The 16,537-nt window shown below is 36.7% G+C and overlaps 2 protein-coding genes across 3 annotated transcripts in view; both read right to left on the bottom strand.

Annotated features, from left to right (window-relative positions):
- The window catches only part of LOC138402244 (uncharacterized), a 175,860-nt gene that overhangs the window by 30,421 nt on the left and 128,902 nt on the right, over window positions 1–16,537 (bottom strand). The gene's annotated exons all lie outside the window — the stretch shown is intronic.
- LOC117997118 (neuroligin-4, Y-linked-like) overlaps window positions 1,642–16,537 on the bottom strand; it is a 103,342-nt gene continuing 88,446 nt past the window's right edge. The window contains exons 10-12 of one of the 2 annotated variants that reach the window (XR_011236651.1): window positions 10,232–10,350; window positions 5,777–7,639; window positions 1,642–4,778 (exon numbers count right to left, since the gene is read on the bottom strand). Coding sequence is in view for 1 of the 2 variants with exons in the window: in XM_034985291.2 (XP_034841182.1) it covers window positions 6,642–7,639; window positions 10,232–10,350 (1,117 nt within the window). In the remaining variant the exon portion in view is untranslated. Of the gene's footprint in view, window positions 7,640–10,231; window positions 10,351–16,537 lie in introns of both variants that reach the window. The other variant, XM_034985291.2, reaches the window with a different exon arrangement.

Below are 16,537 nucleotides of genomic sequence, written 5' to 3'. Positions count from 1 at the left end.
CCAGCGGCTCCCTGCGACTCGTCTAATGTCGTCCGTCCACCTAGTGGGGGGTCTTCCAACACGGCGTCTGCCGGTGCGAGGTCGCCATCCCAGCACCTTGGGACCCCAACGTCTATCGGTTTTATGAACTATGTGGTCTGCCCATTGCCACTTCAGCTTCGCAACCCGTTGAGCTATGTCGGTTACTCTAGTTCTCCTACGGATCTCCTCATTTCTGATTTGATCACGTAGAGAAACTCCGCACATAGCTCTCTCCATCGCTCGCTGAATGATTGTTACTTTACCTAGATTTAATCCCACTAAGTGCCAACGTATCATGTAATGTACAAGTAGGTACCTAGTTCTACTATATACGAGTATATCAACAGATACCAGTACCCGTAGTACAAGATTTTACGTCTCACCAAACCAAACCAAATTCGAGAGTCGAAATACTTCCGCGTTACAGTAAACTGGATCTTAAATGCCTTGTTTTAAAGCTCAAGTTTGTCTACACTTCTACAGCCAGCGCTCCAAGCGGAAACATTGCGAAATTAAAATCAGTGGCATTGAATATTTGACTTCAATTCAAGGCTGTTTAGGTCCATTTTACTGTAACGCGGAAATATTTCGACTCTCGAATTTGGTTTCGTTTGGTGAGACGTAAAATCTTGTACTGTGTACTGTGTTTACATTACACTAGAATCAATACTAACGTTGACTTGTATATTACATAGTAGATACATAATATCAAGTCGTGTTGCGACGACACCCGTGCGTTGCATTACTGAAGTGGTATTAGGTATTAGCTAGATTTAGATTTAGAGCTTACCTGTATCACAGTGTAAAGAGAAATACAGTAGTCCAATGGTTTCGTGGTAAGGTGACACTCACTAGGGGAGGCTTATTTTTAATAGTGAACGTCCTAAAGGTGCTGATAGACTTGAGCGTTCACATGTAACAGAATCGAGCATTCGCCGTTTTTATTTTTGTCGAACTGTACAACGAGCCGAGCCAAGTATAGAGCCACATATTGCTACGAACATCTTGAGAATTCTAGCGAACGCTTTATTCGTTGCTCGTCAATTCTTCATGAAGATGTCACACTGGAGAGCAACAGGGGTGCGGGTAGAGACATCGCAGAGCGGCGGGGCTCGGGTCGATGACAGAGGCTTGGCTCGGCAAAAAGCTTATAGGCGCGATAGATGCTTGCTAAAATGTTCTCGTATTTTTCTGTGATGTAACATTCGCACTAAGCTCATTACAAGTGAATGCTCAGGCTAAGGCCTAGACGAACTCCTTGGCGCAGTGGTAAGCACTGTGGTCTTATTAGTGGAAAGTCCCGGGTTCGATTCCTGGCGGGGTTTTGGAATTTTACAGTTTCTAAATTTCTGGTCTGGTCTGGTAGGGGGCTTCAGCTGCGGCTAGTTACCACCATACCGGCAAAGCCGTGCCGCCAAGCGATTTAGCGTTCCGGTATGATGCCGCGTAGAAAAGGGGCATGGGTTTAATAAAAACTGCCTTCCCCCGTCCAGGTTAGCCCACTCCCATCTTAGACTGCATCATCACTTACTACCAGATGAGATTGCAGTGAAGGGCTGACTTGTATCTGAATAATAATAAGAATATGATAATGATGATGGGCAATAATAAATCAACCAATCAATTTGTTATGACTTTATTCCATCTTAGTTCTTGTTACTTAATACTTGTCATAAGATTCGTAGTAGCAACGGTTAGATAACATATTATTACGTTATTCAAACAAATAATCAACAATTAATCGATGATTAAATCGACTGTCGAAATCTATACGAATAGTCGAATACACACAAGAGGAGCACCTAAATTAGATAAATTCATTAAAGTTCTATCTAAACAGAACCGTGTTGTGCCAGGGACGTGGCTGGGACGTAATACAGGGTGTAGCCAGAACGCTAGCTAAAACGAAGACATGTGATGGTACTGATGATTACTGGTATGATACCACAAAAAAAACACGAAAATTAAATAATAATAAATTCAATATTTTGTGAAAATTAAATATTGCAAATAAAACATCTGAACGACGCTAGAGGTCATCGAAGGTGGCGTAAGTAGGCCAATCGGAGTCAATGCCGCGTCGTAGGTGGAGCATTGATCCGAGTTTTGCGCGCTATACATTGCGGGTTTGAAAGATACTGAAACACTAAAACTACAAAATGAGGCAAATGGATATTGGTATTGGATTGTGTTTAGGTAATATAACAATAACGCTAAGTAGTGACTAGCGACCCACTGTGTGACACTTTTTCTTCGAGTGACCAGCCTGAGGGTGGTTTTTCTGCGAGAGAGATCTACTGAATTATACTGTTTTCTGCGTGACCCGCTGGGTGGCAGTTTTTATTCGAGCAACCCGCTAGGTGGCGGGTTTTTTGCAAGCACAATGGCGCGTAATGTGGGCTTAATTCGGAGGCTTAGTTGGACACCAGTCACAGAAACCAGAATCACCAGTCAGTTAGAAAATATGACGAGGCGTATTTGATTTGGCCACGTCCCTAAGACAACGCTCGGTTGTGATAATAGACCTTAATACAAAGTAACAAAACAGATATTTCAACACACAATAAACATTATAACGTTGAAATACAAATTTAGAATTTTAATAATTAATTTAAGTATAAATTTCTGTATAAAATTTTCATAAATAAAATTTAAAAAACAGACCATTAGGTATAGAATACTAATTCAATTAATTAAATCAGTGATCGAAGAAACGACATCTGGAGGATTATTACCTAACGCACTTGCAATCATAATTGCGACAGTTATAGAAGTCTGCTTAAATAATTCAAATTGTAATCAATCAATTTCAACATGAGGGGACATCTGCAATAATAACGCCTATAAAATGAAAAGTTATTTTGTTCAATATAAACTTCGTTTGCTGCTATTACAATAACATGACCAAAAGGGTTAAATAATACTGACAATAAAACTTTTCTATCACAGCTATCATAATAACAGTATTATGATAGTTGTTTTAGCTTTGAAAATACAATTTAAATAGATATTGAAATTACTAATTTATTTATTCTATTGTTAATAATTTGGATCAATTCAAAATCCACAACAAAATGAACAATTTCAAACAATTGCCTTTTGGTGTGGAGACTTTGGGGCTGTAGGGCCCGGGGCTTGAGCTCTTTTTGAGGTAATTTTGAAAAGGGTTATCGAGTCAACCGGGGACCTGAGCTCGCAGCTACCTTGGTCAAAGAATTAGTTTGGTCTTTGATAGCATTTTGGATATAATTCCTCGCTGCGCTGGTCTCGATGAGGTGTTAGATTTAATTAAATTTCGTTTTAATTCAATGTTATTTTTACTTTTAATTTAGATTTAGGTTTATTTAATAGAATTGTTCTATCCTTTTTTAAATCCAAAAATAAAATAAATAAATCCATGGATGACAGCTATAAATAAATAGGTATCAAAGTGGAATAGTGCTCAAATTTCGAAACGATTGCGATTAAGAGTACGTTATGCAATAAGCCCCCTGCATTAACAGCGGGAAGAAATTGAATAATTAAATAAGGATTTACACAGAATGGAAATTGGGTTTCTCTCTGTGATGTAAAATTGAACATGCACCGGTTATGTAACAATCCAGCGCAACAAGATTTCATAATTGATTCAATCTAGCCTTTGAATATAGTTGCCATTCCTCAACAAATCATTTTAAAACTAGACGATGCCCGCGACTTCGTCCGCGTGGATTTAGCTTTTTAAAAATCCTGTGGGAACTCTTTGATTTTCCGGGATAAAAAGTAGCCTATGTCCTTCCCCGGGATTCAAGTTATCTTTGTACCGAATTTCGTCGAAATCGGTTGAACGGCTGGGCCGTGAAAGGCTAGCAGACAGACAGACAGACACACTTTCGCAATTATAATATTAAGTATGGATTAAAATATCCACGGATACAAGTTATTAACTAAAGAAAACATAGGCTCGTTTGTGTATCGTTGGTCACTCAAAATGGTTAACGCCTAGGTATTGAGTTTTTGTCTTTGTCATTTGTAAGAGATTACCTAACAGAGAGAGAGCCCTATATTAACTTATTCAAAAGAGTATAATGTTAAAATTGTAGCGAAAGTGTGATATTTTTTTATTTATAAGACCGTAAGATATGATTTACATTGTAGTTTCCCAACGCGGAATGAAATATTCTTCAAAGTTAAATACATAACAACTTGACTGATCATATTATCAAGTGTGCATTTTCTGTATTTTTCAAGGAGGAAATATTTTTTCAGTATGTATAACTTGAGAAGCTTACGAACAAAATGTTGTATTTACACTACTGATCAAAATATGTTTTTCTTAAATCCGGACGTTTTTGGCCCACTGAATACAAACCTGAACTCATTTCCAAGCAAAACGGTCTAAAAGCTAGCGCGCACCACGGAAAATTTCCGTACGTTTTTTCCGCAAAATCTGTGAACTATAGAACTAAGTATATAGAAGCGCGAACTGCGGAATTAATGCGCACCGGATTTTCATACATTTATATTCAAATTTGCGGATTTTAAAACGCACCGCAACTCACCGCACCGTTTTGCGCGCTGGCTCTAAAACTGTACTAAAATTGAGTCCAAAATTCATGAAAAACTTGAACTCATTTTCAAGCAAAACAGACCAAAACTGTGCCAAAATTAACTTCAAAGTTCGTGATTACAATCAAAACGATACAATTACAGTAAAGTTTCAACAGTTTTCATTCAGATTTTTGCGTCTCCTTTAGAATTTTATTTCATGCAATGGGCTACTTGACTCATATCTAATTTCGTCCAATAAATCATTATTTATTATAGTATTTTGCTTAAGACAACGAAATATATCAATAACAATTATTAAAAACGCAGGATGGATATATAAATCCAATTTTAAAAAATACAGTTTTTATTTTTATTTGAAACGCAGAAAACGCTGTCAGCCATGATGTGAAGTCATTAAATATGTAAACAAAGAAATGTCATCCCTATGTCACGCGGGGACTAACGTAGTATCCATATATATAAAATTTAGAGTCCTGACTAACTTATATATCAACGCACAGCCTAAACATCTAAACAGCTGGTCCTAGATACATGAAATTTGGTGGGTGTGTTCTTTGTAGGTAAAGAGAAGGTATCCACTAGGAAAGGATTTTTTGAAATTCCACCCCTGAGTGGGTTAAATGGAGGTTTGAAATTTATGAAGTCCACGCGGGCGAAGTCACGAGCATAAGCTAGTTTTTATATATTTCTAAAAACTCATAGTAAACGTAAAAAAATATCGTTTTCTCTTTATAAATTGAATAAGTTATTACAACAAAGTGATCTTTGCAAAAATAAATTTGGGTTGAAGTCGTTAGTCATATAGGATCCCTTTAAGCAAGTCTTCGCGTGTTACGTATATTTATTTCACTGGGCACTCTAATCCACAACTTTCCTGTGGTCTTTATCGATGCGTTTTTTACATTCTCGGATGATACAATAACGAAAATTACTATATTTTTCATGTACACTAGTATAGAAGTCATGTTTATTAAACTTTGGGAGGTTATGCTGTTGTTTACAAATGCATGACGTCAGAGCACAGATAATCTATCGGCCAAACATGGCCGACAGTGTTTTCACCTGTCTAAGAAAAATATATTTTTAAATGAAAGTTTTACGGTTTTTAGGGCGCAAAAAAATATAGTGTTAATTTTTTTGATATAATAGCACAAATATTAACCATTTAAGACCAACTTAAAAAAAGTGTCAAGTAGCCTATTACACCGTTTTGCCCGCTAACTCCTCAATCGCATGTCGTACCCTTCAATATAAATCGAGTCTAAGTAACTAGGTATGGTAATACAGTCTTTAGGTACTATTTTTTTACAACGATGTCATTAAATGACTAAGTTAGGACATTAACAATTCAGTATTCGACAATTTGTTTTCAGTTTAGTTTAAACAATTGGATAAATGATAAAAAATATGAAACACATAAAATAACCAGTGAGAAGTGATAATTTATTCGTAAATCCATTTAAAATGGAAATGGCCATATTTACAGGGTAATGGGTTCATTAAATATATACTTACGTACATTGTAGTGACGTCATTCAGTTTAATCATGATACATCTATTAACCTTAACAGAGGACTCTCCGTCGTTCGCTCCACACACACGTAGTTTCATTCTCATTTGAATATCAAGCAATCAAAGTCAATGAAATTTTCTAGATAAGTTTTAAGAACTAATATGTAGAGATGCCAGATTTCCATACAAATATCTAGTTTTAAAGTTACGAGGGTTTAAAGATTTGTATCTAAATCCCGTGTAACTTAAAAAAAAAATATTTTAACGGAAATCTGGAAAAACACAGACACAGATATTAGTTCCTAGAACGTATCTACAAAATTTCTTTGAGTTTCATCGATTAATATTAAAATGAGAGGAAATCTACGTTTGTTCGGAGCGCACTACGAAACAACTCCTCTTAAAATGTACCTGTTAATTTTCCAAACTTACAGTTTATTTACACGATTTTTTCTACACGATATTTACAACTATGCGTTGTTCAGTGCGAGCAATATTGGGTGTCCATGTCACATATTCACTTTCACTTAGACATAATTGTAAATATCTTCCATTTCTCATACGTTCATTTCGGACATGGCTGCTTGAGGAACCCTGGACTTCTGCGAGAAGTGTTGTGAAGGTGGGGAGGAAGAAGGAACTGATCCATTCCCTGGTGTCTGCAATTGCCCCGTTTGAGCTTGTACATCAGGTAAGTTTGCCCCGCTCATGAAAGTAGCATTCTTTGGCAGCGTCATACAATTTGATGCGTTGCAAATCTGAGTCTGATAACTGAACCCAACTTTTCTCGGCAACGTCGTACATTGTCCTCCTCTACTAGTCGGACTTGACTTTTGCGTCAAGCTAGACATTTGAATTCCAGTGTGACAGACATTCGGGCAATTCGAATTCGTGAAGTGTGGTACGCGATTCGTCATAGCGATAATTGCGTTCTTGTCCTGATGATCAATGTCGACAATCGTGCTCGAACTTTGCGAATGGCCGACGAAATAATGCGGATGTTTCGACGAGACGCTATCAAACGTAGAGTTATGATTTCTTTTTTGTTGCTGTAACGCTTTCACTTGCAATCTCGTTTTATCTCGTTGGTAATAAACTCCGGCGAAGATAAGGACGTTCAGGATTAATAGAGAGCAGCCTATAGCTATTGTGACGCTGAGGGCTGTGGAATAGGCTGTATAGCCAGCGACTTCCAAATTGGATACGTCTTGGGGGTGAGAGTTGTTGGTTTGACTTTGAGTGACAAGCGAGTCGGGTCGGGGTGACATGACAGTGATGCAAGTGGTTACGTAAGTCTCAATCGTAGTTGTAGGTATGTCTAGGCTGACGTTGTAGGGTCGGCGGTAAAGCTCGAGCGTCGGGTCGTAGTAGTTCGCTCGGGTGAGGGGATCGGGTCGCACTAAGCCGTCGTACAGTTCCGGGTCGTTGTGGTTTCGGAATAGGTTGTGTTTCGCGACAACGTCCTTCATCCCGGCGCGATGGATTTCCGGGATTAGCCGCAACCAAACGGACAGTTGGTGGGCTCGGTAATGATTTTTCATGCGGGGCTTCATCCCTGAAAACGAATTTCTGATATAACCCAACTTCTTATCGTCAACTTTATACCGTAATACATACATCTAAATATATAAAAGGAAAAGGTGACTGACTGACTGACTGATCTATCAACGCACAGCTCAAACTACTAGACGGATCAGGCTGAAATTTGGCATGCAGATAGCTATTATGACGCAGGCATCCGCTAAGAAAGGATTTTTGAAAATTCAACCCCTAAAGGGGTAAAATAGGGGTTTGAAATTTGTGTAGTCTACGCGGACGAAGTTGTGAGCATAAGCTAGTATTTTATAAAAAGACTAGTATTTTATAAGAAGAAGAACCATTATACCAATAGAATTGAAAGAATGAAAATGTTTATTTTCACCAGTTTACATAAAACTTGCAATACAAATAATACTCTCTATAAAATTAAAACACTTTTTATTTTTCCCTACAGAACAGTAATAAAAATAATTGTCGTATTTACTTCACTAGTGATGTAACGAATATTCGCATTCGTATTCGCGGATATTCGGATTACTGTGTTAATTTTTTTGATGTAACAGTTGGTTAATAAAACAAAATCCATTAATTTCTTATGTTTTAATGTAATAAAAAGTAACTTAAACACGTAATCACCAAGGTCACCAAGCCAAATTTAAACAAAAACTGAATATTCGCATTCGCATTCGCATTAGCGAATGTTGGAAGCAGATATTCGCATTCGCATTCGCGTCCGCGAGTGTCCAAAATATGACATTCGTTACATCACTATACTTTACACCGTAAAATATAAATTAATGGATTATTGTATTTCATCAGAACTGTTACTGATTGAATGCAATTACAAATAATCGCGCGAAAATTCGCGGGTAATAAATAAAGCGGAAGTCGAAAAGTCAATAAAATTAATTAATGTCACTGACGTGTTTGAATATTAAAGTCATCATTTAGTAGCTTGACGTTATTAGTAATTTCACAGCTTAGCAATCATACAGTTTAGAGCTTTAAATGGACCTTTTGCACAAATAAACTTGATGTTTCGATAAATTCATAACATATTCTGAGTAAAAATAATTCATGTCACTGCCTATAAATATAAAGTAGTTAATGGTATCATGAAGTAAAGCATCTGACCCTCAAATTAGGATTAATTCCTATTATAGAATAAAATCTTTTATATCAATCTGGCCAAATACATTCAATAGGTATAGCTGAATTTTCTGATTTAATCCATTTAGCCATCTATAAAAATGAAATGATATAGCAAAATCTAGTGCCCAGTTTTATGATTGCTCAAAAGAATTCAAAGAGTTTTTTGCTCGTCCTATTCTGTAGAAAAAGCATTCAAATTTGTGGCTGATTCAATTTTAACTATTTGAAAAATCAGTCTTAATAATGTCTCTTTTTTTTAGTTTTTGGTGAATAATTTAAGAATTTTATTAATTCATTAAAATATGAGTTTGAATTTCGAAAGCGATAAATTAGCGTGTCTCAGGTTTCGTCCCACACATTTAGATAGAAAAAATCTAGCTAAAATGAGAAATTTTTGGAAGCCGATTGCAGAGCACCATCATTGGCGAGTATGATCATTTCCGTACTGATTGATTGCTATACCGTGGTAATTACATTGCGACATCATCAATTTCACTACAATAAATATTTATTTATGCAAAATTGTAACTGTCGTTAATCATACGCATATATTTGCAATATTTTAACCAAAGCAATGATTAAACAATGAATTTTACATTCATTGATTCGTTGTATGTCATTTTCGCAGTGCAGTATTAAATTAATGCTAGTTAGTTTTAATTTAAAATAGATCGAATTGCTTATTTTGCATTAATTATTATTATGCAGTTAGTCCTTTTGGAAATCATTAAGTTGATTTTAATAATGTATGTAGGTATAATTATTATTTATTACATTGTAATATCACAAATGGAAATGCCAGTCGAGAAAAGCGTTTTGGCCAAGATATTAAAAATTAGATTTGACATGATAGATAAAGGAACAAAATATACTATTTTTCACAAAGACTCCGACAAACTTTTGTAAAGCATGTAGGTATAAAAAAATCTATTTGCAATAAAACAGACGTATTGTTTTATATAATATAGGTTCAAAATAAACAATTTTAATTAAGTTTCTGTTTTATTTTGGTTTTTAATTTCGGAGGGTTTCATTTAGGTTGGCATATTGCGGCACTGGGTACATACACATGTGTATGTACCCAGTGCCTCATTGCGTACCGGGAAATATTTAAATTAAGGTTTTTTTTTAAAATAACATGTAAGTTATACGTACTAACATAGTTTTAAGTCTTTAAATATTACTACTATTTACTAACACCATATTATGGACCACGGTCTGAAAAAAGATTTTTTTTTTTTTTAAATTTAAAATAGCTACGTACTAGCTAGGTGCTAAGTACGAGTATGCCCGAAATTCAATTTGTACCAATTACTTACGAATTTTATAAAATATATCCTCCAAAATAATATTTTAAAATTTATTTTTAAATATCATTACATTTATTCTGTATGTAATTAAATTGTCAATGAATGGAAACAAAATCGATGTCTCAATGTAGGGGTAAACAACTTACCAATTTCTAAGTACTTTTGATGAAGAGTATCGTACTCGTCCCAAAATATGCTCTTGAATTTGTTTCGCTCTCTTGAAATCGGAAGGACAGCTTCTTGTCTTTGTGCTTCATTTGGATTTCTGTGGACAATAATGAATTTATGATATCAAGTCTAACATTTTACTGATACTTTACTGATATTTTCCTGATACCTACTGAATTTGGCTGTACCTTTTTGTTTTTGTAACATCTCCACTGTTTACCCAGATTCGCAATAAAGAAATTTGTATTGTATTGTACTGTACTTATGTAAAATTCCCCTTTAAATACTTATTATAGTTTTGAAACATGCTTGTATTGGTTCTTACATATTTCTGTCATTTAAGGCAACTCAATAATTATCTCAATTAATTAAAATCTGTTATTAGTCATCAATATAAAGGTATAGTACCAATTTGTAATTAACTGAAAACCATTTTAATGGAACTTTATATTTAAATTAACGAATGATGCCAATTCACTGTTAATTATCTCGGATGTCAGAAACATAATTAATAAACCTGTGCTTTCCCCTTAATCATCTCATTTTGATTTTTTTTCATGTAGATATCACTATGTGTTGGTTTGTTGGTTTGCGCTTCAATCACGTCGCAACGAAGCAATGGATTGATGTGATTTTTTGCATGCGTATAGTTTAAGACCTGGAGAGTGACATAGGACTGACATAGGAATGACTTTTTATCCGGAAATTCAAAGAGTTCCCACGGGATTTTTAAAAACCTTTATCCACGCGGATGAAGTCGCGGGCATCAGCTAGTAAAGAATAAGGCCAGATTTTTCGAAATCCCTACGGGAGCGAGGCCGCGGGCATTACTAGCACTAAATATTTTTAATTTTTAAATGTTCAGTATTAATTTTGCTCTGTGTAGGGTATTTCCAACAATAATAATAGACCCACCACAAGCCGCTCCAACCTCAACATAAAGGTGGCTTGCCGGTTTCTCGCCTTCCATATAATGTAATATATCGTTGCCCATTCGGTGCTTGTACACAGCTGTTGCCTTCACACAGCTTGATTTTGCATTTTGATGGCTTAATATCTTGTTTGTCACAAAATATATTTGATGTTATAAATTCATTTATCTAAACGTTCGTTGATTTTTCTATTTTGTTTGTTACAAAATATCTGATACACAGTCAAAATTAATACTGAAGATTTAATAATTAAAAATATTTAGTGCTAGTGACGAAATGACGATGTCTGCTAACTTTTCACGACTCATTCACTTTTAACTGATTTTGAAAATCGAAATAAAAACCAAGCATTGATTACTTCGTATGGACAGAGCCATTGAACAAACAAAATGGCACCGACTCATTGGTGTTTTAGCACCAATGCAACCTCAGTGACGTCTGGATTTCAAACGGGTCGCTCATTAGTATCTAAGAGGTGGCGCTGATTTATTTGGTTCCAAAACCGTGAAAAATTTTGTTCGCTTGGGCATATCTTGTCATTTATATCGATGGAACCAAGTTTGTTTGGATCGTATACTTTTTTTTAAATAGAGATAGCGAGCAATCGAGCAGGCGGGTCACCTGATGTTAAGTGATTACCGCCGCCCATGAACATTTGCAGCACCAGAAGAACCGCCGATGCGTTGCCGGCCTTTTAGGAATTTGTTGGTCCACCCCTTGAATAACCCCATGTTGTAATCTAGAGGGAACACCGCCGATGTGAGTTGGTTCCACAGTTTGCATGTGCGTGGAAAGAAGGATCTGGCACAGCGCACGGTCGAAGTGCACCAGACACCCAGGTGGTGAGGGTGAAATTCCTTACGGTGGCGCGCGGTGCGGTTGTAGAAAAGGGAGGGTGGAATGAGGTCAAAAAGCTCTTCAGAGCACTCCCCATTATAAAGGCGATAGAAGACACATAGAGAGCTAACGCCTCTGCGGTGCTCCAGGCTTTCCAACGAGCCGGTTAGTAACTACGAGTAAACTGCTCTTAAATATTTAACTCTACAGTTATAACGTACTTTCATAGGTCTCGTACAATATGCATGAAGTAAAAAGTAAAGTTTTCCACTGAACAAATAATAAATAAACATCATATTCCCAAGAACTCGGTTAGTTATAACAGTTATGCCACGAGCACGGGCCTCTTCGGATAATAGTGGTTTATTATCATCATAACTTCGCCTCGTACTCGTTCCGTTTTATCGTTTAGATAGAAAATACAACATTTTCTTGTTTTATATTCGCATTCGCAAAAACAACTACATTATAAAAGAAATAACCTATGTTTTGTATCGCATGTTACTTTTTATGAAGGTGTACATTGGGTTCACCTTTATTTTATTACTTACTAGCTGATGCCCGCGACTTCATCCGCATGGAATTAGATTTTTTAAAAATCCCGTGGAAACTCTTTGATTTTCCGGGATAAAAAGTAGCCTATGTCACTCTCCAGGTCTTTATCTATACCCATGCAAAAAATCACGTCAATCCGTTGCACCGTTGCGACGTGATTGAAGGACAAACCATCAAACCAATAAACCAACAATCAAACACACTTTCACATTTATAATATGGATATTGACTTACTAGCTTATGCTTGCGACTTGACATCCACTCGGATGAAGCTATTGCTACGGACATCATGCCTAAATAAATAAAAATGAAAACGTGACTGACTGACTGATCTATCAACGCACAGCTTAAACTACTGGACGGATCGGACTGAAATTTGGCATGCAGATAGCTATTATGACGTAGACATCCGGTAAGAAATGATTTTTGAAAATTCAACTCCTAAGTGGGGTGAACTAGAGGTTTGAAATTTCGCGAGCAAAAGCTAGTATAATAATATAATCTTAGATTAATTATTCTATAAGTATAAAATGGAAGTAATACTCAAAACATATAATATTATACAAATTAGATGACATTACGCGTATTAATCTCATAAGAGCCACTCTATATGGGCCACTTGATATTCATTAGGAGGATAATTGTATGGATTGAATGGATGAAAGCGTCCTCTGAACCTACCTCAAACGACATGATATTATTATTATAGCTAAGGGACCAATAATTATAGTAATGCTATTCATTTCAGGTTCAATCAACCGGATTAATTGCAATTTACCTTATTACTAGACTTCCCACGACTTTGTCCGCATGGATTCACATTTTTAGGATTCCGTACCCTATCGTCAAAAAATCGGTCGAGGTCGATGTATTGTACCGTCGTACAAGAAATCACAATTTTAATTTTTTTTTAATTTTCATGGCGGCCATTTTTAAATTTTTATTATTTGTTGTGTGCAAAGTGGCAATAAAAATACACATTCTGTAAAAATTTCAACTCTCTACCTATTATGGTTCACGAGATATAGCCCACTGACAGACAGTTGGATGGACGGACAGACACATCGGAGGCTTAGTACCTAATAACGGCGATTACGCACTGCACTTCCGTCATCCGAGTTATATTCGTCATCCGTGAAAATACCAGCGATTATCTACGACGTATGTCATAAGCTACCATACAAAACAAAAAGGAACGTATTTTCACGGACTCGGATCGGATGAGTGCGTAACCGTCGTAAGGTCGCATGGGCACCCTTCGGGTATGCAGCCCTAAAATGAAATCAATGGTAATGAAATATACTTAAGCTTCCAATTAACCAGTTCATTAATTTTCACCTGCGCGCGTTCAATGAAAGAACTGCAATAACAAATGGCGAAAGAATCGAAGTTATTTCGAGCTATTCATTTGTTACCGAACGAATTGAAACGGAAAATTAATTGGTACCGGTTTGTTATTTCCGTTCTTTCACTCCTTCTTCATTCGCTCTTTTGTCATTCACACTTTAATGGAGCCTCGCAATGAACAACAAAAGATTGGAATTTTTATGAAAAACTTGCTTCGAAAATTAATATTATTGACTAATAGTTTTGTTGTTGATGATGAGTGATGACTACTACGCTAACTATGGGCCTCATAAGAAAGCTCAGAGTCACTCAGCGAGCGAATGGAGAGAGCTATGCTTGAAGTTATCTACCCAGCAATGAGGAGATCCTGAGAACCAGAGCAACCGACATACATAGCTAAGCAGCTGGCGAAGCTGAAGTGGCAATGGGCAGAGCATATAGTTCGAAATACCGATAGACGTTGTGATGGAGAACGCAGTGTTGAAAGTGTTGAAAGACACCACTGCTCCCCCCCCCCCCCCCACTGTTGCAGCAGTTGGTCGTGGCTGACTGGCTGGTCGCGGCGGAATGGGGAATTATTGCTCGAAACGTAAGCCGTTTTCTAATTAGTTGGTGCAGCTGCAGTGCAACATCAACACACTTGGATGTCGAAAGCATACCGCACTGCCTCCTCTTTCACACATGTCTGCAGAAAATTATGCAGAACCGAGAGATTTTCAACTTCCCGTATTAACGCAATAATAAAGTCCCTCACTTTGATGCGTCCGGCTTGGTAAATTGCCGAGCGGCTACCGAACAGCATACAGAGCAGATACGATGTGAAACAAAACTGTACCGCGCCGCTCCTGCGCGACCGCATAAATCAGGAACGCTCCATAGAAATATAGGTGCTCGGTAAGTTTTCGGTATCGCGTACCTATACTGAGCATGCTGATGTCCCACCGCTGCGGCATAGATTAATCAGAAAAGGGCCTTAAGGTTACTCGTACAAAGCTGGCGCAAGATAGCTATTTTTTAATTTAAAAAATCACTTTATAACTCTTCTGTAGTAGCACTAAATTTAATTCCAAAAGTATTACAGCTCAGGTAAAGACAAAAAACGGCGAAACAATGAAAACGCTAACCTGGTAACAATCAAGTCCCGTTTCGCCTCGTTTGGTCGCAGCGGAATGGGGAATTATTGCTCGGAACCAAGTTTGATAAAACGCTTCGATTGTCTTGTCTTTTGTTGCTGGAATTTCTTTATTGACACTGACGGGGTTGGCACGAAAAAAGACGCTCAAATTGGAAATTTATTGCCTTCTTTGAGTCGAATATAAAAATACTTATAAGTATTTGTAAATACAACAAAGTATGCAATTTCCAATAGAAGACGCTTCTCTCAGCCTGTAGTGTAATAGTTATATTTACAGTACGCTTAGTATAAGATTTTACGTCTCACCAACGTTGCTAGAATTCAAGAGTCGAAACACAATAACGTCAAAGTAAAATGGACTTAAAGCGCCTTGAATTGAAGTCAAAAATTCAATGCCAACAGTTTTAATTTCGAAACGTTTCCGCTTCCACTGGCTGTAGATGTGTAGACAAACTTAAGCTTTAAAACCAGTGGCGGATTTGCCCTTAGGCACAATAGGCCCGAGCCTAGAGCGGCCACATATTAGGGGCGGCCGCTCTGCAATGCATCGTATTAATACTTATAACTAACTTGAACTTATATAAATAATCAATAAGTTCAAGAAAAATCAGGAATAGAAAGTGCGTAAGCAACCAATAAAAGGACAATAGATCATTGTTTTTACGTGAACGAAACAATAGGTCAAGGATCGAAAAAGGCAAAAGCGTAAACACTTACAACCCATATTCACAAATGTTACTATGAGGTCTCATGTTGCGTCCTCAACGCACATGGTACAGAAAACCTATTCATAAACAACAGGAGGGACGGACGACGGACGACACCACCAAAACGAGACCATAAAACTTTACGCGATACATTTTGGCAAAACAATACAGATAGGGTATAGGGTAGGGTATAGGGTAGGGTATAGGCTGTATGTCCGAGTGTTTGTGTGATTTAAATAATTTTTGTTTGAAAAATCGCGATTAATAAAGTAAATCCTTGAGAAAACATATAAAGAGCGATCACTACAAAATTTATACCTACGTGATATAAAAAAACGATTATTACGGTGCCGATGAATTTTAAAGATGCTAATGGATGCTATTGATTTTTTAGGGTTCCGTAGCCAAATAGCAAAAAACGGAACCCTTATAAATGTATAATATCATGTCTGTCTGTATGTCCGTCCGTATGTCACAGCCACTTTTTTCGAAACCATAAGAGCTATACTTTTGAAACTTGGTAAGTAGATGTATTCTGTGAACCGCATTAAGATTTTCACACAAAAATAGAAAAAAAAACAATAAATTTTGGGGGTTCCCTACTTAGAACTGAAACTCAAAAAATATTTTTTCCATCAAACCTATACGTGTACTCTATCTATGGATAGATCTTCAAAAATGATATTGAGGTTTCTAATGTCATTTTTTTCTAAACTGAATAGTTTGCGCGAGAGACACTTCCAAAGTGGTAAAATGTGTGTCTCCCCCTGT

Source organism: Maniola hyperantus, chromosome 4 (genome assembly GCF_902806685.2).
Source record: "Maniola hyperantus chromosome 4, iAphHyp1.2, whole genome shotgun sequence".
Classification (NCBI taxonomy): Eukaryota; Metazoa; Arthropoda; class Insecta; order Lepidoptera; family Nymphalidae; genus Maniola; species Maniola hyperantus.
This window is presented reverse-complemented; position numbering and strand designations above follow the sequence as displayed.